Below are 27912 nucleotides of genomic sequence, written 5' to 3' on the forward strand. Positions count from 1 at the left end.
CAGTTCACTAATATCCTTTTGGAACATCCTCACTAGTCTGGCCTATAACAATGTGGTTGACCTTAACAGATCTCTGAAATAGCCTAGCAAGCCACTTAGTACAAGGGCAGTTAGGAATGGATAACAAAATGCTGGTCTTGCCAATGATACCCATATCCAGTGTAAAAAAAAACAAAAAAAAACAACCATCATAATTCAATGCTTTGATCCAGGAAACCATCTGGTTTTGTATTTTTTCTTCTGGTGGAAAATAGTTTGTTATAATGAGGTCAAATTGTGCACACTTATACAAGGACACCATTTATCCTGGCTTTTCCCACCAATGTTTTTCCAATAGTCATGCTCCAAATGTTGAAGTCACCCAATAGAACGATCCCTTTATGTAGTGGCAGTGGGATAATTATCAAGATCAGAATATAACTTTACCATAACATCTTCATCAGAGTCATAGCCAAGGCATAAGTGCTGGTAGTGGTGTCATATTAGTCACGGGTGAGCTGTAGAGCCTCACATGGCAGTTGGTGTTGAACAGTGTCACTCTCCCGGACATTGGGAAAGAGCCGGTGAAGTACAGTGTCACCTCCTGGATACTGGGATAGAGGAAATGTTCTACAGTGTCACTGTACAGGAAATGGGATAGAGCTGGTGTTGTACATCACATAGAGCAGATGTTGTACGGTGTCTTTTTTCAGGAGATTCCATAGAGCTGATATCAAACAGTGTCTCCATCCAGGACACTGAAGAAAGCTGATGTTGTACAGTATTATCCTGGTCACTAGGAGGGAGCTGGTGGTGTATTGTGTCATTGTCCTGGACACTGGATATAGCTAGTGTTTTGACGGTGTGATTATGCTGGACCCTGGGTGAGAGCTAATCTTGTACAGTGTCACTACCTCAGACAGTTGGAGAAAGCTGTGTTGTGCCACGGGCAAAATTTGGGTAAAATTTTCCCCAAACATTTCTCACTGTCATTAGAGCAAGAAATATGGGGTGAAACACCCTGGGATCTCACGCGCACACGACCCCTAGACATAGCCCCTTGCATAGTCGCACACCACTGGTGCCAGATGTTCGCTGCCAGGGTGTCTGGTGGGCACTGCCAGCTGGGCCATGCCCAACAGACACTCTTACTAAGCTCCCCACCACCTTGTGTGAAATCTTTGAATCCTCACTGGCTACAGGGGAGGTACCAGAGGATTGGAGAATAGCGAGTGTTGTCCCTTTGTTTAAGAAGGGTAGCAAGAATAATCCAGGTAATTACAGGCTAGAGAGCTATAAGTCAGTGGTAGGAAAATTATTGGAGAGGATTCTATGATTAAGTGCTGGGGAACCTCCCTGAATGCAGATCAATTTAAGTGCAATGGTGTGATAGCCTGGGAGATTGAATGCTTGGTTCAGTCCTTTCAGGCTGACAGTTGCAGCTGTGTTTATGCCTTTGTCCATTGTTTGTTTCCATGGATCAGATTACGGCAAAATGTATTGCGAAAAGACTCGGGGTCTTTGCACAGCCAAATAATCACTTCCTATTGGTTACTGATTAAAGTGGTGAGTTTTGATGGTGAAATAACACTTTCTAGCTTCCTGATCACTAAATTTTGGTTCACTTTCCTTCTTGTCATCGGGTGAAAGAATTGGACAAATAAAAGAATAAAAAACTTCCTGGTTTAAAAAAATCAAGTTTAAGCTGTGTGTTGTAAGTGAGAATTGCCTGTGGAAAGGTATAATCATGTTTGAAATAAGTCAGTAAAAATACTAACTATTCAAATTACCACAGAAGCTGTATACAGCTGTGACTAAGTTGGATGCTTTAACAATGTCTCAATAGGTACCAGTATATTGAAATCAATCTGTATGTCTGAGAAACCTTTTTGTGTAGTTCAAATGTTACAGTAATTCCTACATCAACCAAATCAGCAGAAGACTTGTGCAGATTCACAGATGCTGCTCGGGGGCTGGGCCAAGCTCATCACGTTGCAATGTGTACAGCAATGAGTATATGATGTATATACTTTGTATATCACTTTATATTAAAGTATTGGAAATTTTAAAACAAAGCTGTTTTTTGTAATGCCTTTTTTAATGCTCTGAATTATAGGAAGAGATTAAAATTTTGAAAGAGAACAGTATCTTTCCATAACTTATCCACTTTGGCAGGAATAATAGTAGGAGGGATTACTATTTAAAGGGCGAAAAGCTGCAGCATGCTACGGTGCAGAGGGACCTGGGGGTCCTTGTGCATGAGTCGCAAAAATCCAGTCTGCAGGTGCAGCAGGTGATCAAGAAGGCAAAAGGGATGCTGGCCTTTATAGCGAGGGAGATAGAATATAAAAGTAGGGAGATCTTGCTGCGACTGTACAGGGCACTGGTGAGGCTGCAGCTGGAGTACTGTGTGCAGTTTTGGTCGCCGCACTTGCGCAAGGATATATTGGCCTTGGAGGGAGTGCAGAGGAGGTTCACTAGGCTGATACCAGAGATGAGGGGGTTAGACTATGAAGAGAGACTGAATAGACTGGAGTTTAGAAGGATGAGGGGGGATCTTATAGAGACATATAAGATAATGAAAGGGATGGATAGGGTAGAGGTAGAGAGATTCTTCCCGCTCAGAAAGGACAGCAGGACTAGAGGGCACAGCCTCAAAATAAGGGGGGGAGCAGTTTAGATTAGAGTTGATGAGGAACTTCTTCACTCAAAGAGTGGTGAATCTCTGGAATCCTCTGCCTGTTGAAGTGGTGGAGGCTACCTCACTAAATATATTTAAGTCACGGGTAGATAGGTTTTTGACAGACAAGGGAATTAAGGGTTATGGGGAGAAAGCAGGAAAGTGGAACTGATCCACTTCAGATCAGCCATGATCTTATTGAATGGCGGGGCAGGCTCGAAGGGCTAGATGGCCTACTCCTGCTCCTATTTCTTATGTTCTTATAAATTGCATAGAGAAGGATCTCACCTCAAACATGGTTTTGAGTCCAGACCAAGTTTTCCTTCTATAGAAGAATCATTTAGAACATAGAACGTAACAGCACAGTACAGGCCCTTTGGCCCTTCAATGTTGTTCCGAGCTATGTCCAATCCCAAGATCAAGCTATCCCACTCCCTATCATTCTGTGCACTCCATGTGCCTATCCAATAACCGCTTGAAAGTTCAAATTTAGGTCTGCAACATTAACTGTTTCTCTCCACAGATACTGCCAAACCCGCTGAGTTCATCCAGCATTCTCTGTTTTTATTCCAAATTTTCCTTCTGTATTAAATTCAGGCCATTCCAATCCAGTTTAGAATTAATGCAAATGCACCGCACAGAATTGACCCTAATTAGCAAGTCAGCAGCATCAAGCTAGCAATTGGACTCAAACACTGAATGACAGTTGTGAAAATATTGTTACTGCATCATACAGATATTAAAAAAGATAAAGCTTTAGAGTCATAGAGGTTTACAGCACAGAAATAGGCCCTTTGGCCCAAATTGTCCATACCACCCAGTTTTTCCCAGTAACCTAGTCCCAATTGCCCGCGTTTGGCCCATATCCTTCTATACCCATCTTACCCATGTAATTGTCTAAATGCTTTTTAAAAGACAAAAATACTACTACCTCTGACAGCTCGATACAGACAATCATGACCCTTTGGATCCTTTTGTATATCTCCCCTTTCACCTTAAACTTATGCCCTCTAGTTTTAGACTCCTCTACCTTTGGGAAAAGATGTTGACTATCTAGCCAATCTGTGCCCCTCATTATTTTGTAGACCTCTATAAGATCACCCCTAAGCCTCCTACACTCCAAGGAAAAATGTCCCAGTCTATCCTCTGCTTATAACTCAAACTGTCAAGTCCTGGTAGCATCCAAGTAAATTTCTTGTGCACTCTCTTCTGTTTAATAACATCCTTTCTATAATAGGTTGACAAGAACTGTACGCAGTATTCCAGGTGTAGCCTTACCACTGTCTTGTGAAACTTCAACAAGACATCCCAACTCCTAATGTTTTAACCCATAAAACTAAGCATGCCCGAATGCTTCTTCACCACTCTGTCCACCTGTAACTCCACTTTCAAGGAGCTACAAACCTGCACCTCTAGATCTCTGCTCTGTAACTCTCTCCAACACTCTACCATTAACTGAGTATGCCCTGACCTGGTTTGATCTACCAAAATGCATCATCTTCAAGTTATCCAAATTAAACTCGTTCTGCCATTCATCAGCCCACTGGCCCAATTGATCAAGATCCCATTGCAATCCTGGATAACCTTCTTCACTGTCCACTATGCCACCAATCTTGGTGTCATCTGCAAATGTACTAACCATGCCTCCTATATTCTTGCCTAATCATTAATATAAATGACAAATAACGGTGGACCTAGCACCAATCCATGAGGCACACCACTGGTCACAGGCCTCCAGTTTGAAAAACAAATCTCTACAACCACTCTCTGTCTTCAGTCATCAAGTAAATTTTGTATCCATTTCGCTACCTGATTATGGATCTTGTGAGATTTAACCTTATGCAACAACCTATCATGCAGTAGAAAGAACAAAGAAAATTACAGCACAGGAACAGGCTTTCGGCCCGCCAAGCCTGCACTGACCATGCTGCCTAACTTAACTAAAACCCCTGACCCCTCTGGGGACCATATCTCTCCATTCCAATCCTATAAAAGAAATAGCAGGACACCTAGAAAAGAACGGTTTGATCAAGTAGACGCAGCACGGATTCGTGAAGGGGAAGTCGTATTTGATGAATTTACTGGATTTTTATGAAGGTGTGACTAGTGCTGTAGACAGAGGAGAACCGGTGGATGTGGTATTTTTAGATTTCCAGAAGGCATTCGATAAGGTGCCTCACAAAAGGTTGCTGCAGAAGATTAGGGTACACGGAGTTCGGGGTAAAGTGTTAGCGTGGATTGAGGATTGGCTACCTAACAGGAAGCAGAGAGTTGGAATAAATGGGTGCTTTTCTAGTTGGCAGCTGGTGACTAGTGGAGTGCCGCAGGGATCGGTGCTGGGCCTCAACTATTTACATAGACGATCTGGAGGAGGGGGGCTGAGTGTAGGGTAACAAAATTTGCTGATGACACGAAGATGAGTGGGAAAGCAAATTGCGTGGAGGACGCGGAAAGTCTGCAGAGAGATTTGGATAGGCTGAGTGAGTGGGCGAGGATCTGGCAGATGGAGTATGACGTTGGCATGTGTGAGGTTATCCACTTTGGAAGAAATAATAGTAGGATGGAATATTATTTAAATGGTGAAAAGTTGCAGCATGCTACTGCGCAGAGGGACCTGGGGGTCCTTGTGCACGAATCGCAAAAACCCAGTCTGCAGGTGCAGCAGGTGATCAAGAAGGCGAATGGAATGTTGGCCTTTATAGCGAGGGGGATTGAATATAAAAGCAGGGAAATCTTGCTGCAACTGTACAGGGTACCGGTGAGATTGCAACTGGAGTACTGTGTGCAGTTTTGGTCCCCTAATTTGCAGAAGGATATATTGGCCTTGGAGGGAAGGTTCACTAGGCTGATACCGGAGATGAGGGGGTTAGCTTATGAGGAGAGATTAAATAGACTGGGCCTGTACTCAGAGTTTAGAAGGCTGAGGAGGGATCTTATAGAGACTTACAAGATAATGAAGGGGCTAGATAGGGTAGAGAGAGAGAGATTCTTTCCACTTAGAAAGGAAACCAGAACTAGAGGGCAGAGCCTCAAAATAAGGGGGGAAGCAGTTTAGAACAGAGTTGAGGAGGAAGTTCTTCACTCAAAGGGTAGTGAATCTCTGGAATTCTCTGCCCATTGAAGTGGTGGAGGCTACCTCATTGAATATGTTTAAGTCACGGGTAGATAGATTTCTGATCGAAGAAATAGCGAGGCACCTAGAGAAGAATTGTTTGATAGAGCAGATGCAGCACGAATTCGTTAAGGGGAAGTCATGTTTGACAAGTTTATTGGAATGAGGATGTGACTAGTGCGGTAGATAGAGGGGAACCGGTGGATGTGGTGTTTCTCGATTTTCAGAAGGCATTTGATAAGGTGCCGCTCAAAAGATTGCTTCAGAAGGTTAGGGGGCATGGAGTTGGGGGTAAGGTGTTAGCGTGGATAGAGGATTGGCTGTCTAATAGGAGGCAGAGAGTTGGTATCAATGGGTGCTATTCTGATTGGCGGTTGGTAACTAGTGGAGTGCCACAGGGATCGGTTCTGGGGCCTCAGCTATTTACCATTTATATAGATGATCTGGAGGAGGGGGCTGAGTGTAGCGTGTCAAAATTTGCTGATGACACAAAGATAAGTGGAAAAGCAAATTGTGCGGAGGGTGTGGAAAGTCTGCAGAGGGATCTGGATAGGCTGAGTGAGTGGGCGAGGACCTGGCAGATGGAGTATAATGTTAGCAAGTATGAGGTTATCCACTTTGGCAGGAATAATAGTAGGAGGGATTACTATTTAAAGGGCGAAAAGCTGCAGCATGCTACGGTGCAGAGGGACCTGGGGGTCCTTGTGCATGAATCGCAAAAACCCAGCCTGCAGGTGCAGCAGGTGATCAAGAAGGCGAATGGGATGCTGGCCTTTATAGCGAGGGAGATAGAATATAAAAGCAGGGAAGTCTTGCTGCAACTGTACAGGGCACTGGTGAGGCTGCAGCTGGAGTACTGTGTGCAGTTTTGGTCGCCGCACTTGCACAAGGATATATTGGCCTTGGAGGGAGTGCAGAGGAGGTTCACTAGGCTGATACCGGAGATGAGGGGGTTGGACTATGAAGAGAGACTAAATAGACTGGGTCTGTACTCGTTGGAGTTTAGAAGGACGAGGGGGGATCTTATAGAGACGTATAAGATAATGAAGGGGATGGATAGGGTAGAGATAGAGAGATTCTTCCCGCTCACAAATGACAGCAGGACTAGAGGACACAGCCTCAAGTTAAGGGGGTGCGGTTTAGGACGGAGTTGAGGAGGAACTTCTTCACTCAAAGGGTGGTGAATCTCTGGAATTCTCTGCCCATTGAAGTGGTGGAGGCTACCTTGCCGAATATATTTAAGACACGGGTAGATAGGTTTCTGATAGACAAGGGAATTAAGGGCTATGGGGAGAAAGCGGGAAAGTGGAACTGATCCACTTCAGATCAGCCATGATCTTATTGAATGGCGGGGCAGGCTCGAAGGGCTAGATGGCCTACTCCTGCTCCTATTTCTTATGTTCTTGTGTTCTTATGTTCTTATAATAGACAGGGGAATTAAGGGTTATGGAGAGCAGGCGGGAAAGTGGAACTGATCCACTTCAGATCAGCCATGATCTTATTGAATGGCGGGGCAGGCTCGAAGTGCTAGATGGCCTACTCCTGCTCCTATTTCTTATGTTCTTATTCATGTATTTGTCAAGATGCTATTTAAAAGTCACTATTGTATCTGTTTCCTCTACCTCCGCCAGCAGCGAGTTCCAGACACCCACCAACCTCTGTGTAAAGAAAACTGCCGTGTATATCTCCTTTAAACTTTGCCCCTCACACCTTAAACCTGTGCCCTCTAGTAATTGACTCTTCCACTTTGGGAAAAAGCTTCTGACTATCCACTCTGTCCATGCCTGTCATAATCTTGTAGACCCCTATCAGGTCGCCCCTCAACCTCCGTCAAACCAGTGAGAACAAACCAAGTTTCTCCAACCTCTCCTCATAGCTGATGCCCACCATATCAGGCAACATCCTGGTAAATCTTTCCTGTACCGTCTCCAAAGCCTCCACATCCTTCTGGTAGTGTGGTGACCAGAATTGAACACTATATTCCAAGTGTGGCCTAACCAAGGTTCTATAAAGCTGCAACATGACTTGCCAATTTTTAAACTCAATGCCCCAGCTGATGAAGGCAAGCATGCCGTATGCCTTCTTGACTACCTTCTCCACCTGCGTTGCCACTTTCAATGACCTGTGTACCTGTACGCCCAGATCCCTCTGCCTATCAATACGCTTAAGGGTTCTGCCATTTACTGAATATTTCCTATCTTTATTAGACCTTCCAAAATGCATTACCTCACATTTGTCCGGATTAAGTGCCAGCTGCCATCTCTCCACCCAAATCTATATCCTGCTGTACCCTCTGATGGTCCTCATCGCTATCCGCAAATCCACCAACCTTTGTGTCGTCTGCAAACTGACCAGTCAAACCAATTACATTTTCTTCCAAATCATTTATATATATATTACAAACAGCAAAGGTCCCAGCACTGATCTCTGAGGAATGCCACTTGTCACAGCCCTCTATTTAGAAATGCATCCTTCTGCTGCCACCCTCCAAATTCTATGACTGAATAAGAAATCTCACGACACCAGGTTAAAGTCCAATAGATTTATTTGTTAGCAAATGCCAATAGCTTTCGGAGCGCTGCTCCTTCGTCAGGTGAGTGGGAGTTCTGTTCACAAACAGGGCATATAAAGACACAAACTCAATTTACAGGATAATGATTGGAATGCGAATCTTTACAGCTAATCAAGTCTTAAAGGTACAGACAGTGTGAGTGGAGACAGCAATAAACACAGGTTAAAGAGATGTGTATAGTCTCCAGACAGGACAGTTAGTGAGATTTTACAAGCCCAGGCAGGTCGTGGGGGGGTTACAGATAGTGTGACATGAACCCAAGATCCTGGTTGAGGCCGTCCTCAACCGGGATCTTGGGTGCTTAATTAACCTGTGCTTAATGCTCTCTCTCTCTGTTCTGTCCCTATTGGGGAACATTTCTGCGGTCAAGGGCATTCGGCCTCTGATCTTCGGGTAAATGTTTTCCAAGGCGACCTTCATGACACACGACAGCACAGTCGCTGAGCAGAGACTGATACACATGAGGGCAGCCTGAACCAGGATCTTGGGTTCATGTCACACTATGTGTAACTCCCACGACTTGCTTGGGCTTGCAAAATCTCATCAACTGTCCTGTCTGGAGACAATACACATCTCTTTAATCTGTGCTTAATGATCTCTCCACTCACATTGTCTGTACCTTTAAGACTGGATTAGCTATATGGACTCCCTTTCCAATCATTATTCTGTAAATTGAGTTTGTGTCTTTATATGCCCTGCTTTTGAACAGAACTCCCACTCACCTGATGAAGGGGCAGCACTCCGAAAGCCAGTGGCTTTTGCTGCCAAATAAACCTGTTGGACTTTAACCTGGTGTTGTGAGACTTCTTACTGTGTTTACCCCAGTCCAATGCTGGCATCTCCACATCATGACTGCAGGGGAGGTCCCAAAGGATTGGAGAATAGGCAATGTTGTTCCTTTGTTTAAGAAGGGTAGCAAGAATAATCCAGGTAATTACAGGTTGGTGACCCTTACATCAGTGACAGGGAAATTATTGGAGAGGATTCTTTGAGACAGGATTTATTCCCACTTGGAAATAAATGGATGTATTAGTGAGAGGCAACATGGTTTTGTGAAGGGGAGATCGTGTCTCACAAACTTGATTGAGTTTTTCGAGGAAGTGACAAAGATGATTGATGAGGGTAGGGCAGTGGATGTTGTCTACATGGACTTCAGTAAGGCCTTTGATAAGGTCCCTCATGGCAGACTGGTGCAGAAGGTGAAGTTGCATGGGATCAGAGGTGAACTGGCAAGGTGGGTACAGAACTGGCTCGGTCAATAGAAGACAGAGGGTAGCAGTGGAAGGTGTGTTTCTAAATGGAGGGCTGTGACAAGTGGCGCTCCTCAGGGATCAGTGCTGGGACCTTTACTGTTTATAATATATATAAATGATTTGCAGGAAAATGTAACTGGATTGATTAGTAAGTTTGTGGACGTCACAAAGGTTGGTGGATTTGCGAATAATGATGAAGACCATCAAAGGATACAGCAGGGTATAGATCGGTTGGAGACTTGGGTGGAGAGATGGCAGATGGAGTTTAATCTGGACAAATGTGAGGTAATGCATTTTGGAAGGTCTAATACAGATAGGAAATATACAGTAAATGGCAGAACCCTTAGGCGTATTGATAGGCAGAGGGATCTGGGTGTACAGGTACATAGGTCATTAAAAGTAGCAATGCAGGTGGAGAAGGTGGTCAAGAAGGCATACGGCATGCTTGCCTTCATCAGCCGGGGTACTGAGTTTAAAAATAGGCAAGTCAGTTGCAGTTTAATAGAACCTTAGTTAGGCCACACTTGGAATATAGTGTTCAATTCTGGTTGCCACACTACCAGAAGGATGTGGAGGCTTTGGAGAGTGTACAGAAAAGAGTTACCAGGATGTTGCCCTGGTATGGAGGGCATTAGCTATGAGGAGAGGTTGGAGAAACTTGACTTGTTCTCACTGGAACGACGGAGGTTGAGGGGTCTACAAGATTATGACAGGCATGGACAGAGTGGATAGTCAGAAGCTTTTTCCCAGGGTGGAAGAGTCAATTACTGGGGGGGGGCACAGGTTTAAGGTGTGAGGGGCAAGGTTTAAAGGGGATGTACGAAGCAGGTTTTTTACACAGAGTGGTGGGTGCCTGGAACTCGTTGCCGGGGGAGGTAGTGGAAGCGGATACGGTAGTGAATTTTGAGTGGCATCTTGACAAGTACATGAATAGGATGGGAATAGAGGGATATGATCCCTGAAAGCGTAGGGGGTTTTAGTTAAGTCGGGAAGCATGGTCGATGCAGGCTTGGAAGGCTGAAGAGCCTGTTCCTGTGCTGTAATTTTCTTTGTTCTTTGTTCTAGGTTGATTCTGGAGTTGAGAGGGTTGGCTTATGAGGGGAGACTGAGTAGACTGGGGCTATACTCATTGGAATTCAGAAGAATGAGGGGAGATCTTATAGAAACATATAAGATTATGAAGGGAATAGATAAGATAGAAGCAGGGAAGTTGTTTCCACTGGTGGGTGAAACTAGAACTAGGGGGCATGGCCTCAAAATAAGGGGGAACAGATTTAGGACTGAGTTGAGGAGGAACTTCTTCCCACAAAGGGTTGTGAATCTGTGGAATTCCCTGCCCAGTGAAGCAGTTGAGGCTCCCTCATTGAATGTACTTAAGGCAAGGATAGATAAATGTTTGAACAGTAAAGGAATTAAGGGTTATGGTGAGCGGGCGGGTAAGTGGAGCTGAGTCCACAAAAAGATCAGCCATGGTCTTATTGAATGGCGGGGCAGGCTCGAGGGGCCAGATGGCCGACTCCTGCTCCTAGTTCTCATGTTTTTATGCTCTTATTTCAGGTAGGTCAATGTATGGACAAGGATACTTTTGCATTGTGTGGTGAGTGAATGGTTGGATATGAAGATCTATCTGGCCTTTGAGTTGTTCAGGTGGAAGGCTGAAACAAGTCTTGGTTGCATTTGGAAGAAGTTTCCATTATCTGAAGCAAGCTTCCAAATATTTAGCAAGACATTTAGTCAATGTCCCAAAACTCTTCAGCTTGGAGAGCAAAGACCCAGTCATCAACATATACAAAGAGCCTTGGCTTTGTAGGCAGGAGATCAGTAGTGTATATGTTGAAGTGAGGCAGCGTGAGGACAAATACCAACGGGGCCCATTTCTGGTTTTGTCTGTCTAACTGCACACAGTACTCTGGTTGCTGATTGTGGAGTCAGTTACATATAGGACTTTCACACAACAGACAATTTTGCAGAGTTTCAGTAGCATGCCTGAAAACATACAATGTTCTGGTCTCAACTACTTTCTGTGATAGCGAATTCCACAGGTATCCACACTGTGAGTGAAGAAATTCCTCCTTGTCTCAGTCAGGTGAGTGATGAAGGAGCAGTGCTCCAGAAGTTCATGATTCCAAATAAACCTATTGAGCTCTAACCTGGTGTTGTGACTATTTACTGTGCCTATCCCAGACTAACACAGGCATTTCCAGGTCAGTCACCAGCGGAGTGCCTCAAGGATCTGTTCTAGGACCCTTGCTGTTTGTCATTTTCATAAATGACCTGGGTGAGGAAGTGGAGGGATGGGTAAGTTCGCTGATGACACGAAGGTCGGTGGTGTTGTGGATGGTCTGGAAGGATGGCAAAAGTTGCAGCAGGACATAAATAGGATGCAGGACTGGGTGGAGAAGTGGCAGATGGACTTCAACGCGGATAAATGCGTAGTCGTCCATTTTGGCAGAACCAACGGGATGAACGAGTACACTATCAAGGGCAGGAGTCTTAGTAGTGTTGAAGAGCAGAAGGATCTTGGGGTCCGGGTCCACAGCACTCTTAAATCGGCCTCGCAGGTGGAGGAGGTGGTCAAGAAGGCGTATGGTGTACTGGCCTTCATTAATCGAGGGATTGAGTTTAGGAGTCGGGAGGTAATGCTGCAACTTTATAAGACCCTTGTCAGGCCTCATTTGGAGTACTGTGCGCAGTTCTGGTCGCCTCACTATAGGAAAGACCTAGAAGCTGTTGAAAGGGTACAGAGGAGATTTACAAGGATGTTGCCTGGACTGGGAGGCATGCCTTATGAAGTTAGGTTGAGGGAGCTGGGACTCTTTTCCCTGGAGAGACGAAGGTTGAGAGGCGACCTGATAGAAGTTTACAAAATGTTGAGAGGAATAGATAGGGTGGACTCTCAGAGGCTATTTCCCCGGGTTGAAATGGTCGTTACGAGAGGACACAGATTTAAGGTGCGGGGAGGAAAGTACAGAAGTGATGTTAGGGGTAAGTTTTTCACTCAGAGGGTGGTGAGTGAATGGAATCGGCTGCCGTCAGTGGTGGTGGAGGCGAACTCGCTGGGGTCTTTTAAAAGACTTCTGGATGAGTATATGGGGTTTAATGGGATTGGGGGTTATAGATAGGCCTATAGATTGGTAGGTGTTGATGTGATCGGCGCAACTCGTGGGCTGAAGGGCCTGTTTGTGCTGTAGTGTTCTGTGTTCTATGTTCCACATCATGGCTAAAACATTTATCCTTAAATTGTGACCCCTGGTTCTGGCCACCTCCACCATGGGGAACATCCTTCCTGGCTCTATCCACCCTGTCTGGTTCTGTGAGCATTCCTGAGTTTTCTGTAAGATTCCTCTCTTCTCCCCTACCCCATCTCATTGTTCTGAACGCCAGCAAATATAATCCTAACCAACTCAATCTCTCCTCATTAGCCAGTCCCACCATCCCAGGAATCAAGCTGGTAAAACTCATTTTTCAAGCCTTTATGCCAGGTTCAGAATCTGACATCAATTTCAGAACCTTCTGAGAGCAGTTGAAAGGGTGTTTTTCTGAATGAAGGTCTGTAACTAGTGGTCGGCACGGATCAGCGCTGGGTCCTCTTCTGTTTGTAATCCTGGTATTTTTCTCCCTGGAAAGATGGAGGCTGAGGGGCGACCTGATAGAAGTTTAAAAATTATGAAGGGTATAGATAAGGTGAACAGTTGGAAACTTTTTCTCAGGGCAGAAATGACAATTACAAGGGGGCACACGTTCAAGATAAGAAGGGCAAGGTTCAGTAGAAATGTATGGGGGGAGTCTTTTACACAGAGGGTGGTGGGCGCCTGGAATGAACTGCCAAGCAGTTGAGGCAGACACGTTAGTGACATTTAAGACTTATTTGGATGGAAACACGACCAGATGGGGAGTAGAGACATTTGGGCAGTTGGTTTAGATAGGACAATGTGATCGGCACAAGCTTGGTGGGCCGAAGGGCCTGTGCCCGTGCTGCACTGTTCTTTGTTCTTGTTGATGTAGAAAGCTGCCTGTTGGGGGATGGGAAAATTTGCTGCTCCCAGAGTGGGACTCAGTCTGTGTAGCAGGAGGCATTCCAGGACCTTATATGTAATTGAGAGAAGCCTGATAAACAGTAGCTGAATGAGTCGTTGAGTGGCTTCCCTGGTTTGGCAATGACCACTATTTTGGATTGTAGCCAGATGTTAGGAATGCTACTTGTGCTGTGGATGTTGAAGATTAGCTTTACCAGCTACTCCTTCCAGTGATCAGATGTTTCTTCTGGAATTCTGGGTTAATCCTGTTGCCTCCTGCTGTTTTGCCGAACCAGAAAGCTGTCAGAGGGACTGTTCACTGCTTCTTGTGTCTAAAGACTTGAGCCATCTAACTGCTTCGGGCTGGACTATTTTTTTAACCATGTATTCTTCTTCCCTGCTGATCAATATTTTTATGTTTATCACAAGTTGTGAAGCTACAGCAGCAATGTGGGCTCTGGGCCATTGATGTAATTGTTGTTCAGCTGTTTCCAGGTGCTGCAGGAACTTCCATGCCTTTTACCTTGAATATAAAGTCAATTGCCTCTGCTGTTTCTCTCCATCTAATGAGGCATCCTTCATCAAGGAACTTGAGTACAAAGAACAGTCCAGCACAGGAACACGTCCTCCAGCCCTTCAAGCCTGCACTGATCATGGTTACCTATCTAGACCAAGTGCTTATACCCCTCTATTCCCCGTCTGCTCATGTGTCTATCCAGATAAGTCTTAAATGTCACTAACGTAACTCCCTCAACACCTCAATTGGCAGCGCATTCCAGACCCCCACCATCCTGTGCTGAACCTTTCTCCCCTTATCTTGAACTTGTGCCCCCTTGTAATTGTTATTTTACCTTGGGAAAAAGCTTCCAACTGATTACCCTATCTATACCCCTCATCATTTTATTAACTTCTATCAGGTCACCTCCTCAGTTTCCATCTTTCCAGGGAGAACAATCCCAGTTTATTCAATCTCTGTTCATAGCTCAAACCCTCCATACCAGGCAATATCCTGGTAAACCTTTTCTGTACTCTCTCCAAAGTCTCCACGTCCTTTTGGTAGTCCAGTGATCAGAATTGGATGTAGTATTCCAAATGTGGCCTCACCAACGTTTTATGTAAGTATATAATTTGCCAACTTTTATACTCAATGCCCTATCCGATGAAGGCAAGCATGTCATTTGATTTCTTCATCAATTTTTCCACCTGTGCTGTCACTTTTGAGAATCTGTTGACCTGTACACCCAGATCTCTCTATGTGTCGGTGCTCCTGATGGTTCTGCCATTTATTTTGTAGCTCCCACCTGAATTGGATCTACCAAAATGCATCACCTTGTACTTGTCTGGATTAAATTCCATTTGCCATTTCTCCGCCCAATCTTCCAGTCTATCTATGTCCTGCTGTATTCTCTAACAACCTTCATCACCATCCACAACTCTGCCAGTCTTACTTAGTATCATCCACAAACTTGCTAATCAGACCAGCTACGCTTTCTTCCAAGACATTTATATATATATTACAAACAGCAGTGATCCCTGTGGAACACCACTAGTTACAGACCTCCATTCAGAAAGACACCCTTCCACCGCTACCCTCTGTCTCTTATGGCCAAGTCAGATCTGAATCCATCTAGTTTGTTCACCCTTGATCCCATGTAATTTAATCTTTTGCACCAGCCTTCCATGAGGGACCTTGTCAAAGCTTTACTAAAGTCCATATAGACGATATCCACGGCCCTTCCCTCATCAAGCATTTTTGTCACCTTCTCAAAAAAACTCAATTAAATTAGTGATACATGACCTCCCTCGTACAAAACCATGCTGTCTGTCACTAATAAGTCAATTCAGTTTCAAATGTATATAGATCCTATCCCTAAGAATCTGTATTAGATGATGCATTCTGTTGCCTCACGGGGATCTTCTGTCTCTCCTGTATTCTTTCAGGAGCCATTCACTTTTTGGGATTCAGCAAGAGATAGAACATAGAACATCACAGCGCAGTACAGGCCCTTTGGTCCTCGATGTTGCGCCGACCAGTGAAACCAATCTAAATCCCATCTAACCTACACTATTCCAATATCACCCATATGTTTATCCATAAGAAAGTTTTTCTGAAGTCCCGGGGAAGAAATTTAATGGCTGCAATTTGAGAAAGTGACATGACTAACATTCATCAATCCTGGATTATGAATCTTGTCTCAGGGAATGTTTATCATCACCAAATCCGAGTGATTTGTAGATGAGACTTTATCAACAAAAAGCACAGTAAGTACTCTCACAACCACCAGGTTAAAGTCCAACAGGTTTAGCAAAAAGCATGCTATGTTGATTATGAAATTAAATAAAGTACAAACATTGTGAAGAGTGTTTAAATGTCAGAGCCATAGATAGGGGTTGAGTCAGGAGTAGCAGCTGGATCTGAGATTGCCAGCAGTCAGATGCTCAATGAATGATCCTGTCCCTCATTTTCACGTTGGAAGAATGGCTGCATGGTTATCACTTTTCAACCAATTAACCCAGAGTTCAATCCTTCATCAACCCGCCTGCACCCTGCAACTCTCTTCATCACAGTTAGAAATGTAACATGGTTCGGAGCCTGGCTGGTCTGTTTCTGTGCTGTAAACTCGATGGAATGATATGTCATAAATCTGCAAGTTTCCTCCCAGTGAGCCTATGCAGCTGCCTGCAAACATCAAACAGGTTGAGTAAATTCTACAAAGAAGAATCATGGTTAATAATAAGTGGCTGGTGACAGACTCTGAGCTCATACCTCCTGCTCCAGAATTAGAAAATTACCAGCAATAAAACTCAGAGACAGCTGAGCTGAGCTCGGATTCCAAGCGAGAGCTTTTGGAAGAGGATTAACTTTGAGGAGATTGTCAAATCATGTCTCAGGTACAATTTCCCTATTCCACCTTTATCTCATTTCTTTATTGAATTATTTTGTTTTTGTTTTGCAAACTGTTGTTGTAAAATGTGCCATTTAGGAAGCGCATGTTGTTAAGAAGAAACGGCCACCGATGAAGGAGGAAGATATTAAAGGAGCTCGGAATAAACTGGGAACGGAAAAGAAAATCCAGTCCAAAACCTACCAGGTTATGAGGCAATGTGGTGAGTCCAGCAAATGAAGCAGATTCTGGGAAAGTGAGGGGATAAAATAGCAACAAGGCCTTGAGAAGATAGACTTCTGAACCCCGAATGTTAAATGGGTTCTCGAATGTCTTTTCTCTTTTTGTCCATTGATTCTTGCTTGTGTAAAACCAAAGTTTGAAATTGACCCACACAGAATTGAACAAACCCAGGTGTTATTTTTAAAATGCAAGTTGTCAATTTATTTGCTGAGTTATTGAGATTTAATTTTGATTTCTGAATCTGGAAGTGGATTTCCTCTCTCGGAATCTCACTGAAACCATTTCATGAATGTTTGCTAATTTGTCCAATTACTTCCTCTTCGCCCCCATTCCTTAAAACCAGGAGTAAACTTAAAACAGATAAATCCATTATTTAGGAAGCAACAAATTCCTTTATCCAGACCTAATCAAACTTCCTGTTTGGGTTTTTTATCGGGAGTATTAGTGGGAGGCAACACGGTTTTGTAAAGGGGAGTTTGTATCTTACTAACTTGATTGAGTTTTTTGAGGAAGTGACGAAGATGATTGATGAGGGTAGGGCAGTGGATGTTGTCTATATGGACTTCAATAAGGCCTTTGACATGGTCCCCTCATGGCAGACTGGTGCAGAAGGTGAAGTCGCATGGGATCAGAGGTGAGCTGGCAAGGTGGATACAGAACTGGCTCGGTCATAGAAGACAGAGGGTAGCAGTGGTAGGGTGTGTTTCTGAATGGAGGGCTATGACAGGTGACGTTCCTCAGGGATCAGTGCTGGGACCTTTGCCATTTGTAATATAGATAAATGATTTGGAAGAAAATATAACTGGTTTGATCAGTAAGTTTGCAGATGATACAAAGGTTGGTGGATTTGCGGGTAACAATGAGGACCATCAGAAGACATAGCAGGATATAGATCAGTTGGAGACTTGGGTGGAGAGATGGCAAATGGAGTTTAACCCAGACAAATGTGAGGTTATGCATTTTGGAAGGTCTAATACAGATAGGAAATATACAGTAAATGGCAGAACCCTTAAGATAGGGCAGAGGGATCTGGGTGTACAGGTATACAGGTCACTGAAAATGGCAACACAGATGGAAAACGTAAGAACATAAGAACATAAGAAATAGGAGCAGGAGTAGGCCATCTAGCCCTTCGAGCCTGCCCCGCCATTCAATAAGATCATGGCTGATCTGTCGTGGCTCAGTTCCACTTTCCCGCCCTCTCCCCATAACCCTTAATCCCCTCGCTTATCAAAAACCCATCAACCCGCGTCTTAAATATATTTAGCGAGGCAGCCTCCACCACTTCAACGGGCAGAGAATTCCAGAGATTCACCACCCTTTGAGTGAAGAAGTTCCTCCTCAACTCCGTTCTAAACCGCCTCCCCTTTATCTTGAGGCTGTGCCCCCTAGTCCTACTGTCCTTTCTGAGCGGGAAGAGCCTCTCCACCTCTATCCTATCCATCCCATTCATCATCTTATATGTCTCAATGAGATCTCCCCTCATTCTTCTAAACTCTAACGAGTACAAGCCTAGTTTATTCAGCCTCTCCTCATAGCTCAACCCCCTCAACTCCAGCATCAGCCTAGTAAACCTCCTCTGCACTCCCTCCAAGGCCAAAATATCCTTGCGTAAGTGCGGCGCCCAAAACTGCACACAGTACTCCAGCTGCGGCCTCACCAGTGCCCTATACAGCTGCAGCAAGACCTCCCTACTTTTATATTCAATCCCCCTCGCTATGAAGGCCAGCATCCCATTCGCCTTCCTGACCACCTGCTGCACCTGCAAGCTGGGTTTTTGCGACTCATGCACAAGGACCCCGAGGTCCCTCTGCACCGTTGCCTGCTGCAGTTTTTCGCCACGTAAGTAATAGTCCTTCCTACCATTATTCCTACCAAAGTGGACCACCTCGCACTTGCCAACATTAAATTCCATTTGCCAGTTCCTGGCCCATTCGCCCAGCCTATCTAGATCCTTCTGCAGACTCTCCACACCCTCCGCACAATTTGCCTTTCCCCCAATCTTGGTGTCATCAGCAAATTTCGACACCCTACACTCGGTTCCCTCCTCCAGATCATCTATATAAATGGTAAAAAGTTGAGGCCCCAGCACCAACCCCTGGGGCACTCCACTAGTCACCAACCGCCAATCCGAATAGCACCCGTTGACCCCCACTCTCTGCCTCCTATTTGACAACCAATCCTCTATCCACGCTAACACCCTACCCCCAACCTTCTGCAATAACCTCTTGTGAGGTACCTTATCAAATGCCTTCTGAAAATCAAGAAAGACCACATCCACCGGCTCTCCTCTATCCACCGCCCTAGACACATAGACCATAGAACATAGAACACTACAGCACAAACAGGCCCTTCGGCCCACGAGTTGCGCCGATCACATCAACACCTACCAATCTATAGACCTATCTATAACCCCCAATCCCATTAAACCCCATATACTCATCCAGAAGTCTTTTAAAAGACCCCAGCGAGTTCGCCTCCACCACCACTGACGGCAGCCGATTCCATTCACTCACCACCCTCTGAGTGAAAAACTTACCCCTAACATCACTTCTGAACCTCCCTCCTTGCACCTTAAATCTGTGTCCTCTCGTAGCAACCATTTCAACCCAGGGAAATAGCCTCTGAGAGTCCACCCTATCTATTCCTCTCAACATGTTATAAACTTCTATCAGGTCGCCTCTCAACCTTCGTCTCTCCAGGGAGAAGAGTCCCAGCTCCCTCAACCTAACTTCATAAGGCATGCCTCCCAGTCCAGGCAACATCCTTGTAAATCTCCTCTGTACCCTTTCAATAGCTTCTACGTCTTTCCTATAGTGAGGCGACCAGAACTGCGCACAGTACTCCAAATGAGGCCTGACAAGGGTCTTATAAAGTTGCAGCATTACCTCCCGACTCCTAAACTCAATCCCTCGATTAATGAAGGCCAGTACACCATACGCCTTCTTGACCACCTCCTCCACCTGCGAGGCCGATTTAAGAGTCCTGTGGACCCGGACCCCAAGATCCTTCTGCTCTTCAACACTGCTAAGACTCCTGCCCTTGATAGTGTACTCGTTCATCCCGTTGGTTCTGCCAAAATGGACGACTACACATTTATCCGCGTTGAAGTCCATCTGCCACTTCTCCGCCCAGTCCTGCATCCTATTTATGTCCTGCTGCAACTTTTGACATCCTTCCAGACCATCCACAACACCACCGACCTTCGTGTCATCAGCGAACTTACTTACCCATCCCTCCACTTCCTCATCCAGGTCATTTATGAAAATGACAAACAGCAAGGGTCCTAGAACAGATCCCTGGGGCACTCCACTGGTGACTGACCTCCATTCAGAAAAAGCCCCATCCACAACCACTCTCTGCCTTCTGCAGGCAAGCCAGTTCTGGATCCACAAGGCCAAAGGCCCTTGGATCCCATGCCCTCTCACCTTCTCAAGAAGTCTTGCATGGGGGACCTTATCAAACGCCTTGCTGAAGTCCATGTACACCACGTCCACGGCACCTCCTTCGTCAATGTGTTCAGTCACATTATCGAAGAACTCAACTAGGCTTGTAAGGCACGACCTGCCCTTGACAAATCCATGCTGACTATTCCTGATCATATCAAACCTCTTCAAATGGTCGTAAATCTTGTCCCTCAGAAGCCTCTCCATCAGCTTACCAACCACTGAGGTCAGACTCACCGGTCGGTAATTTCCCGGGCTATCTTTGTTCCCTTTCTTGAAAATAGGAACTACATCCGCAATCCTCCAATCCTCCGGAACCTCTCCCGTCTCCATTGACGACGCAAAGATCATCGCCAGGGGCTCTGCAATCTCTTCCCTCGCCTCCCACAGTATCCTGGGGTACATCCCATCTGGTCCAGGCGACTTATCTATCTTGATAGAATTCAGAAGTTCCAACACATCCTCCTCCTTAATATTCACGTACTCAATCCTTTCCATCTGCTGCAAATCCATAACAAAATCTCCCAGATCAGCTTCCACTGTGAATACTGAGGCGAAGTACTCGTTAAGCACCTCTGCCATTTCTTCTGGTTCCACACAAACCTTTCCCCCCTCACCTTTTATAGGTCCTATCCCTTCTCTTCTTATCCTTTTACCTTTCACATATTTATAGAAGACCTTGGGATTCTCCTTAATCTTACCCGCCAAGGTCTTCTCATGACCCCTTCTGGCTCTCCTAATTTCCCTTTTAAGTTCCTTCCTACAGTCCTTATACTCCTCAAGATCTTTAACCTCTCCTAATTCCCTGAACCTCTTGTACACCTTCCTTTTCTTCCTGACTAGGTTCAACACATCCTTTGTGCACCACGGTTCCCGCGACCTACCAAAACCCCCTTGTCTCATCAGAACGTTGTCATTCAGAGCTCCAGACACACATTCCTTGAATATCTGCCACCTTCCTTCGGTACTTTTCCCTAAGAACGCCTCCTTCCAGTTTATTTGTCCAAGTAACTTCCTGACGTCTTCGTATCTCCCCTTACCCCAGACAAACACCTTCCTAGCCTGCCTGATCCTATCTCGTTCCAATGCAATTGTGAAGGAGATAGAATTATGGTCACCATTCCCAAGATGCTCTTCTACCGAGAGATCCATCACCTGCCCTGGTTCATTCGCCAGTACCAGGTCAAGTACAGCCTCTCCCCTCGTAGGCTTATCCACATACTGTGTCAGGAAACCTTCCTGAACACACCTCATAGAACTCCAGTAAATTTGTCAGACACGACTTCCCTGTAACGAAACCGTGCTGCGTCTGCTCTATCAAGCAATTCCCTTCAAGATGCCTCGCTATTTCCTCCTTGATGACGGATTCTAACATTTTACCTACAACAAAGATAGTCAAGAAGACATACAGCATGCTTGCCTTCATCAGCAGGGGCACTGAGTTTAAAAAGTCATGTTGCAGCTTTACAGAACCTTAATTAGGCTACACTTGGAATATAGTGTTCAATTCTGTTCGCCACACTAGAAAGAAAGATGTGAAGGCTTTGGAGAGGGTACAGAAAAGATTTACCAGGATGTTGCCTGGTAAGGAGAGCATTAGCTATGAGAAGAGGTTGGAAAAAACTTGGGTTTGTTCTCACTGGAATGAAGTCTACAAGATTATGAGAGACATGGAGAGAGTGGATAGTTAGAAGCTTTTTCCCAGGGTGGAAGAGTCAATTACTAAGGGCACAGGTTTAAGGTGCGAGGGACAAGATTTAAAGTTGTACGAGGCAAATGTTTTACAGAGGATCATGGGTGCCTGGAACTGCCGATGGAGGTAATGGAAGTGGATATGATTGTGACTTTTAAGGGGCATCTGGACAAATACATGAATAGGATGGAAAAACAGTGATATGGTCCCTAGAAATTTTGGTCACCTAATTACAGGAAGGATATTAATAAGGTTGAAAGAGTGCAGAGGAGGTTTACAAGGATGTTGCCAGGACTTGAAAAACTAAGTTACAGAGAAAGGTTGAATAGGTTAGGACTTCATTCCCTGGAGCGTAGAGGAATGAGGGGAGATTTGATAGAGGTGTGTAAAATTATGATGGATATAGAGAGTGAATGCAAACAGGCTCTTTCCACTGAGGATAAGGGAGAAAAAAACTAGAGGACATGGGTTAAGGGTGAAAGGGGAAAAGTTTAAAGGGAATATTAGGGGGTGCTTCTTCACACAGAGAGTGTTGGGAGTGTGGAATGAGCTGCCGGATAAAGTGGTGAAAACTAAAGGGAGATTCAATAAGAAGTTGTTGTTCCTGAAAGCAGGGAAATTAGCAACAAGAGAACACTGATGTAGGAATTCATCTTCCAATCTTCATCATTAACATCAATAATTGTTAATTAACACAATCCTCCCCCTTTGTACAGCTGGATGGTCTACACCTAAACCGTGCTGGCATGATGTCCTAGTGAACCAGGTAACTAGGGAAGTAGACAGAGTTTTAAACTAAATATTGGGGGTTAGGGATCAAATTTGGGAAGATGTGATATACCAAAGAGTAGAGACAATCAAAGAAAGAAAAGTACTAATATGAGATAAATACAATATGATAGGAAGAGACAGAGATTACAAATCTAAGAGGAAATTAGCAAGTAAGGCTCGATGCTACGAGAATAATACAAGGAACTTAAGGAAGGTGTTACGAGGGCTAAAAAGGGTCATGGAAAGTCCTTTGCTAACAGAATTAAGGAAAATCCTAAGCCATTTTATGAATATTTAAAGAGCAAGAGGATAGCCAGAGAAAGGGTTGGTCCACTCAAGGATAGTGGAGGGAATCTATGCACATAACCAGAGGAAATGAGTGAGATACTAAATGAATACTTTGCCTCAGTATTCACCAAAGAGAGGGACTTGATGGATGAGAAGCCTAGGGTAGGGTGTGTAGATATTCTGGATCATGTCAATATCAAAAAAGGTGTTGGGCATGTTAAAAAACATTAAAGTAGATAAGTCACCAGGACCTGATGGGATCTCAGGAAATACTGAGGGAGGCAAGGGCAGAAATTGCTGGGGCCGTGAGAGAAATCTTTGTATCCTCATTTTTACAATTGAAGTTCCAGAGGACTGGAGAATAGGCATTATTGTTCCATTGTTTAAGAAGGGTTACAAGGATAATTCAGGATATCGTGGGCCGGTGCTTTACATCAGTGGCAGAGAAATTATTGGAAAAGATACTTAGAGACAGGATTTACTCACATTTGGAAACAAATGGACTTATTAATGATAGACAGCTTGGTCTATTCCCATCCTATTCATGTACTCGTCAAGACTCCCCTTAAAAGTCACTACCGTATCCTCTTCCACTACCTCCCCTCGGCAACAAGTTCCAGGCACCCACCACTCTCTGTGTAAAAAATCTGCCTCTTACATCTTTTGTGCATTTTTGGGCGCCGCACCTGCGCAAAGATATTTTGGCCTTGGAGGGAGTGCAGAGGAGGTTTACTAGGCTGATACCGGAGTTGAGGGGGTTGAGCTATGGGGAGAGGCTGAATAAACTGGACTTGTACTCGTTAGAGTTTAGAAGAATGAGAGGAGATCTCATTGAGACGTATAAGATGATGAATGGGATGGATAGGATAGAGATGGAGAGACTCTTCCCGCTCAAAAAAGACAGTAGGACTAGGGGGCACAGCCTCAAGATAAAAGGGGGGCGGTTTAGAACGGAGTTGAGGAGGAACTTCTTCACTCAAAGGGTGGTGAACCTCTGGAATTCTCTGCCCGTTGAAGTGGTGGAGGCTGCCTCGCTAAATATTTTTAAGAAGCGGGTTGATGGGTTTTTGATAAGAGAGGGGATTAAGGGTTATGGGGAGAGGGCGGGAAAGTGGAACTGAGCCACAACAGATCAGCCATGATCTTATTGAATGGCGGGGCAGGCTCGAAGGGCTAGATGGCCTACTCCTGCTCCTATTTCTTATGTTCTTATGTTCTTATGTTTTGTGAAGGGGAGGTTGTGCTCACTAACTTGATCCAAGTTTTTCGAGGAAGTAACAAATATGATAAATGAGGCCATCATGTGGAGATGCTGGCATTGGACTGGGGAAGGCACAGTAAGTAGTCTTACAGCGTCAGGTAGCATATGTTACCAAATAAACCTATTGGATTTTAACCTGGTGTTGTGAGACTTCTTACAATGATAGATGAGGGAAAGGCAGTCGATGTTGTCTACATGGACTTCAGTAAAACCTTTGACAATGTACCTCACGGTAGACTGGTACGAAAGATGAAATCACACGGGATCAGAGGAGAGCTGGCAAGATGGATACAGAACCGGCTGGGCCATAGAAGACAGAGAGTAGCAGTAGAGGGGTGCTTTTCTGAATGGAAGACCTGTGACTAAGGTCCACAGGGACCTTTGTTGTTTGTAGTAAATATAAATGATTTGGAGGAAAATGTAGCTGGTCTGATTAGTAAGCTCACAGAGAACACAAAAATTGGTAGAGTTGCGGATAGCATAGAGGTGGAGAAATGGCAGATGGAGTTTAATCCGGACAAGTGTGAGGTCCAATTGGAAGGTCCAATGCATGTAGGAATTATACAGTAAATGGTAAAACCTTTAGGAGTATTGACAGGCAGAGAGATCTTGTCATACATGTCCACCAATCACTGAAAGAGGCAACGCAGGTGTATTAGGTAGTCAGGACAGCATATAGCATGTCTGCGTTCATCAGTCAGGGCACTGAGTAGAGAAATTCGCAGGTCATGTTGCAGCTGTACAGAATCTTAGTTAGGCCTTATTTAGGACATTGTGTACAATTTTTGTTATGAAGAGAGGTTGGATAAACTTGGTTTGTTCTCACCGGAACGATGGAGATTGAGGGGCAACCTGATAGATTCCGAGTGGCATGGACAAGATTCCGAGTGGCATGGACAGAGTGGATAGTCAGATGCTCTTTCCTAGGGTAGAAAAGTCAAGTACTAGGAGACATAGGTTTAAGTGCATGGAGAAAAGTTTAGAGGAGATGTATGAGGCAAGTTTTTTACACAGAGGATGGTGCATGTCTGGAATGTCCAGGGAGGTGGTGGGAGCAGGTACGATAGTGGATTCCGTAGTTTTAGTTTAGGCAGGCATCATGATCAGTACAGGCTTAGAGGGCTGAAGGGCCTGTTCCTGTACTGTAATTTTCTTTGTTCTTTGACAAAGCTTAAGATTCTGTATTTGAATACATGTAGCATTTGAAATAAAACAGGAATTGATAGAGTAAATTAATAAGTATGATCTGATCGCTGTTACAGAGACATGGTTCCAGGATGACATAGATTGGGATCTGAATGTTGATGGGTGTGTGGCATTTAGGAAGGACAGGAAGTGAGGATAAGGTGGAGGGGTGGTTCTGTTAAGAATGATGGTATTAGCACAATAGAGAGGGTTTACCTTAATCCAGCAAACCAGGGTGTGCAAGTGGTGTGGGGGTGCAATACAGGACACCAGTTGTAACTACATGGTAGAACAGGGTATAAACTAGATCATGAGAGCTTGTCAGAGAGAGAGACTGTAATTATCATGGGGGACTTCAATCTACATATGCATTGGAAAAACTAGATGGGCAAAGGTAGCGTAGATGAAGAGTTCACAGAATGTTTTTGGGATAGTTCCTGAGAACAACATGTTCTTAAACCAACCACAAAGTACACTACATTAGACCTGGTATTGTGCATTGAAAACAGTAAAAAGTCTGACAACACCAGGTTTTAGTCCAACCTATTTATTTGATAATAGACTCACAAGCTTTCGAGGTTTCCCTCTTCGTCAGGTGAATGGAGAGTTCTGGCCTCAGACAGAGCATATAAAGCACAGACAGTTTAGAGATTACTGATTAGAATGCGAATCCTTACACCTAACTTACTGTTCAAGACCTGAAGTGGCCGACAATGTGAGTGGAAGGAGCACTGATCACAGGTTACAAAGATGTGTATTGTCTCCAGACAGTACAGTAAGTGAGGTTTTGCAAACCCAGGCAAGTCACGGGGGTTACAGATAGGTGACATGAACCCAAGATCCCTGTTGAGACCGTCCTCATGTGTGCGGAACTTGGCTATCAGTCTCTGTTCAGCGACTCTGCGCTGTCGTGTGTCGTGAAGGCCGCCTTGGAGAATGCTTACCCGAAGGTCAGAGGCTGAATGCCCGTGACCACTGAAGTGTTCGCCAACAGGAAGGGAACAGTCTTGCCTGGTGATTGTCAAGCGATGTTCATTCATCCGTTGTCGTAGCGTCTGCATGGTCTCCCCAATGTACCATGCTTCGGGACATCCTTTCTTGCAACGTATCAGGTAGACAATGTTGGCCGAGTTGCAAGAGTATTTACCATGTACCTGGTGGATGGTATTCTCACGTGTGATGATGGTATCCATGTCGATGATCTGGCATTTCTTGCAGAGGTTGCTGTGGCAGGGTTGTGTGGAATTGTGGTCACTGTTCTCCTGAAGACTGGGTAGTTTGCTGCAAACAATGGTCTGTTTGAGGTTGTGTGGTTGTCTGAAAGCAAGAAGTGGGGGTGTGGGGACAGCCCTGGCGAGATGTTTGTCTTCATCAATGATATGTTGAAGACTCCGGAGAAGATGTCGTAGCTTCTCCGCTCCGGGGAAGTACTGGACGACGAAGGGTACTCTGTCCACTGTGTCCCGTGTTTGCCTTCTGAGGAGATCGGTGCGGTTTTTCGCTGTGGTGCATCGGAACTGCCGATCTATGAGTCGAGCGCCATATCCTGTTCTTATGAGGGCATCTTTCAGGGTCTGGAGGTGTCTGTCACGATCCTCCTCATCTGAGCAAATCCTGTGTATACGGAGGGCTTGTCCATAGGGAATGGCTTCTTTAACATGTTTAGGGTGGAAGCTGGAGAAGTGGAGCATTGTGAGACCCTGAAAGATGCCCTCATAAGAACAGGATATGGTGCTCGACTCATAGATCGGCAGTTCCGATGCGCCACAGCAAAAAAACCGCACCGATCTCCTCAGAAGGCAAACACGGGACACAGTGGACAGAACCCTTTGTCGTCCAGTACTTCCCCAGAGCGGAGAAGCTACGACATCTTCTCCGGAGTCTTCAACATATCATTGATGAAGACGAACATCTCGCCAGGGCTATCCCCACACCCCCACTTCTTGCCTTCAGACAACCACACAACCTCAAACAGACCATTGTTCGCAGCAAACTACCCAGCCTTCAGGAGAACAGTGACCACAATACCACACAACCCTGCCACAGCAACCTCTGCAAGAAATGCCAGATCATCGACATGGATACCATCATCACACGTGAGAATACCATCCACCAGGTACATGGTAAATACTCTTGCAACTCGGCCAACATTGTCTACCTGATACGTTGCAAGAAAGGATGTCCCGAAGCATGGTACATTGGGGAGACCATGCAGACGCTACAACAACGGATGAATGAACATCACTCGACAATCACCAGGCAAGACTGTTCCCTTCCTGTTGGCGAACACTTCAGTGGTCACGGGCATTCAGCCTCTGACCTTCGGGTAAGCATTCTCCAAGGCGGCCTTCACGACACACGACAGCGCAGAGTCGCTGAACAGAGACTGATAGCCAAGTTCCGCACACATGAGGACGGTCTCAACAGGGATCTTGGGTTCATGTCGCACTATCTGTAACCCCCGTGACTTGCCTGGGTTTGCAAAACCTCACTTACTGTACTGTCTGGAGACAATACACATCTCTTTA

The 27912-nt window shown here is 45.0% G+C and overlaps 1 protein-coding gene across 1 annotated transcript in view; it reads left to right on the forward strand.

The window, feature by feature from the left end:
* stimate (STIM activating enhance) overlaps positions 1–27912 on the forward strand; it is a 222650-nt gene that overhangs the window by 177028 nt on the left and 17710 nt on the right. Inside the window, exons 9-10 of the mRNA XM_080218591.1 lie at positions 9530–9542; positions 16601–16720. Coding sequence (XP_080074717.1) covers positions 9530–9542; positions 16601–16720 — 133 coding nt within the window. The remainder of the gene's footprint in view (positions 1–9529; positions 9543–16600; positions 16721–27912) is intronic.

This window comes from Carcharhinus amblyrhynchos, chromosome 3 (genome assembly GCF_965287045.1).
Source record: "Carcharhinus amblyrhynchos chromosome 3, sCarAmb.v2.hapA, whole genome shotgun sequence".
In the NCBI taxonomy this organism is placed as follows: Eukaryota; Metazoa; Chordata; class Chondrichthyes; order Carcharhiniformes; family Carcharhinidae; genus Carcharhinus; species Carcharhinus amblyrhynchos.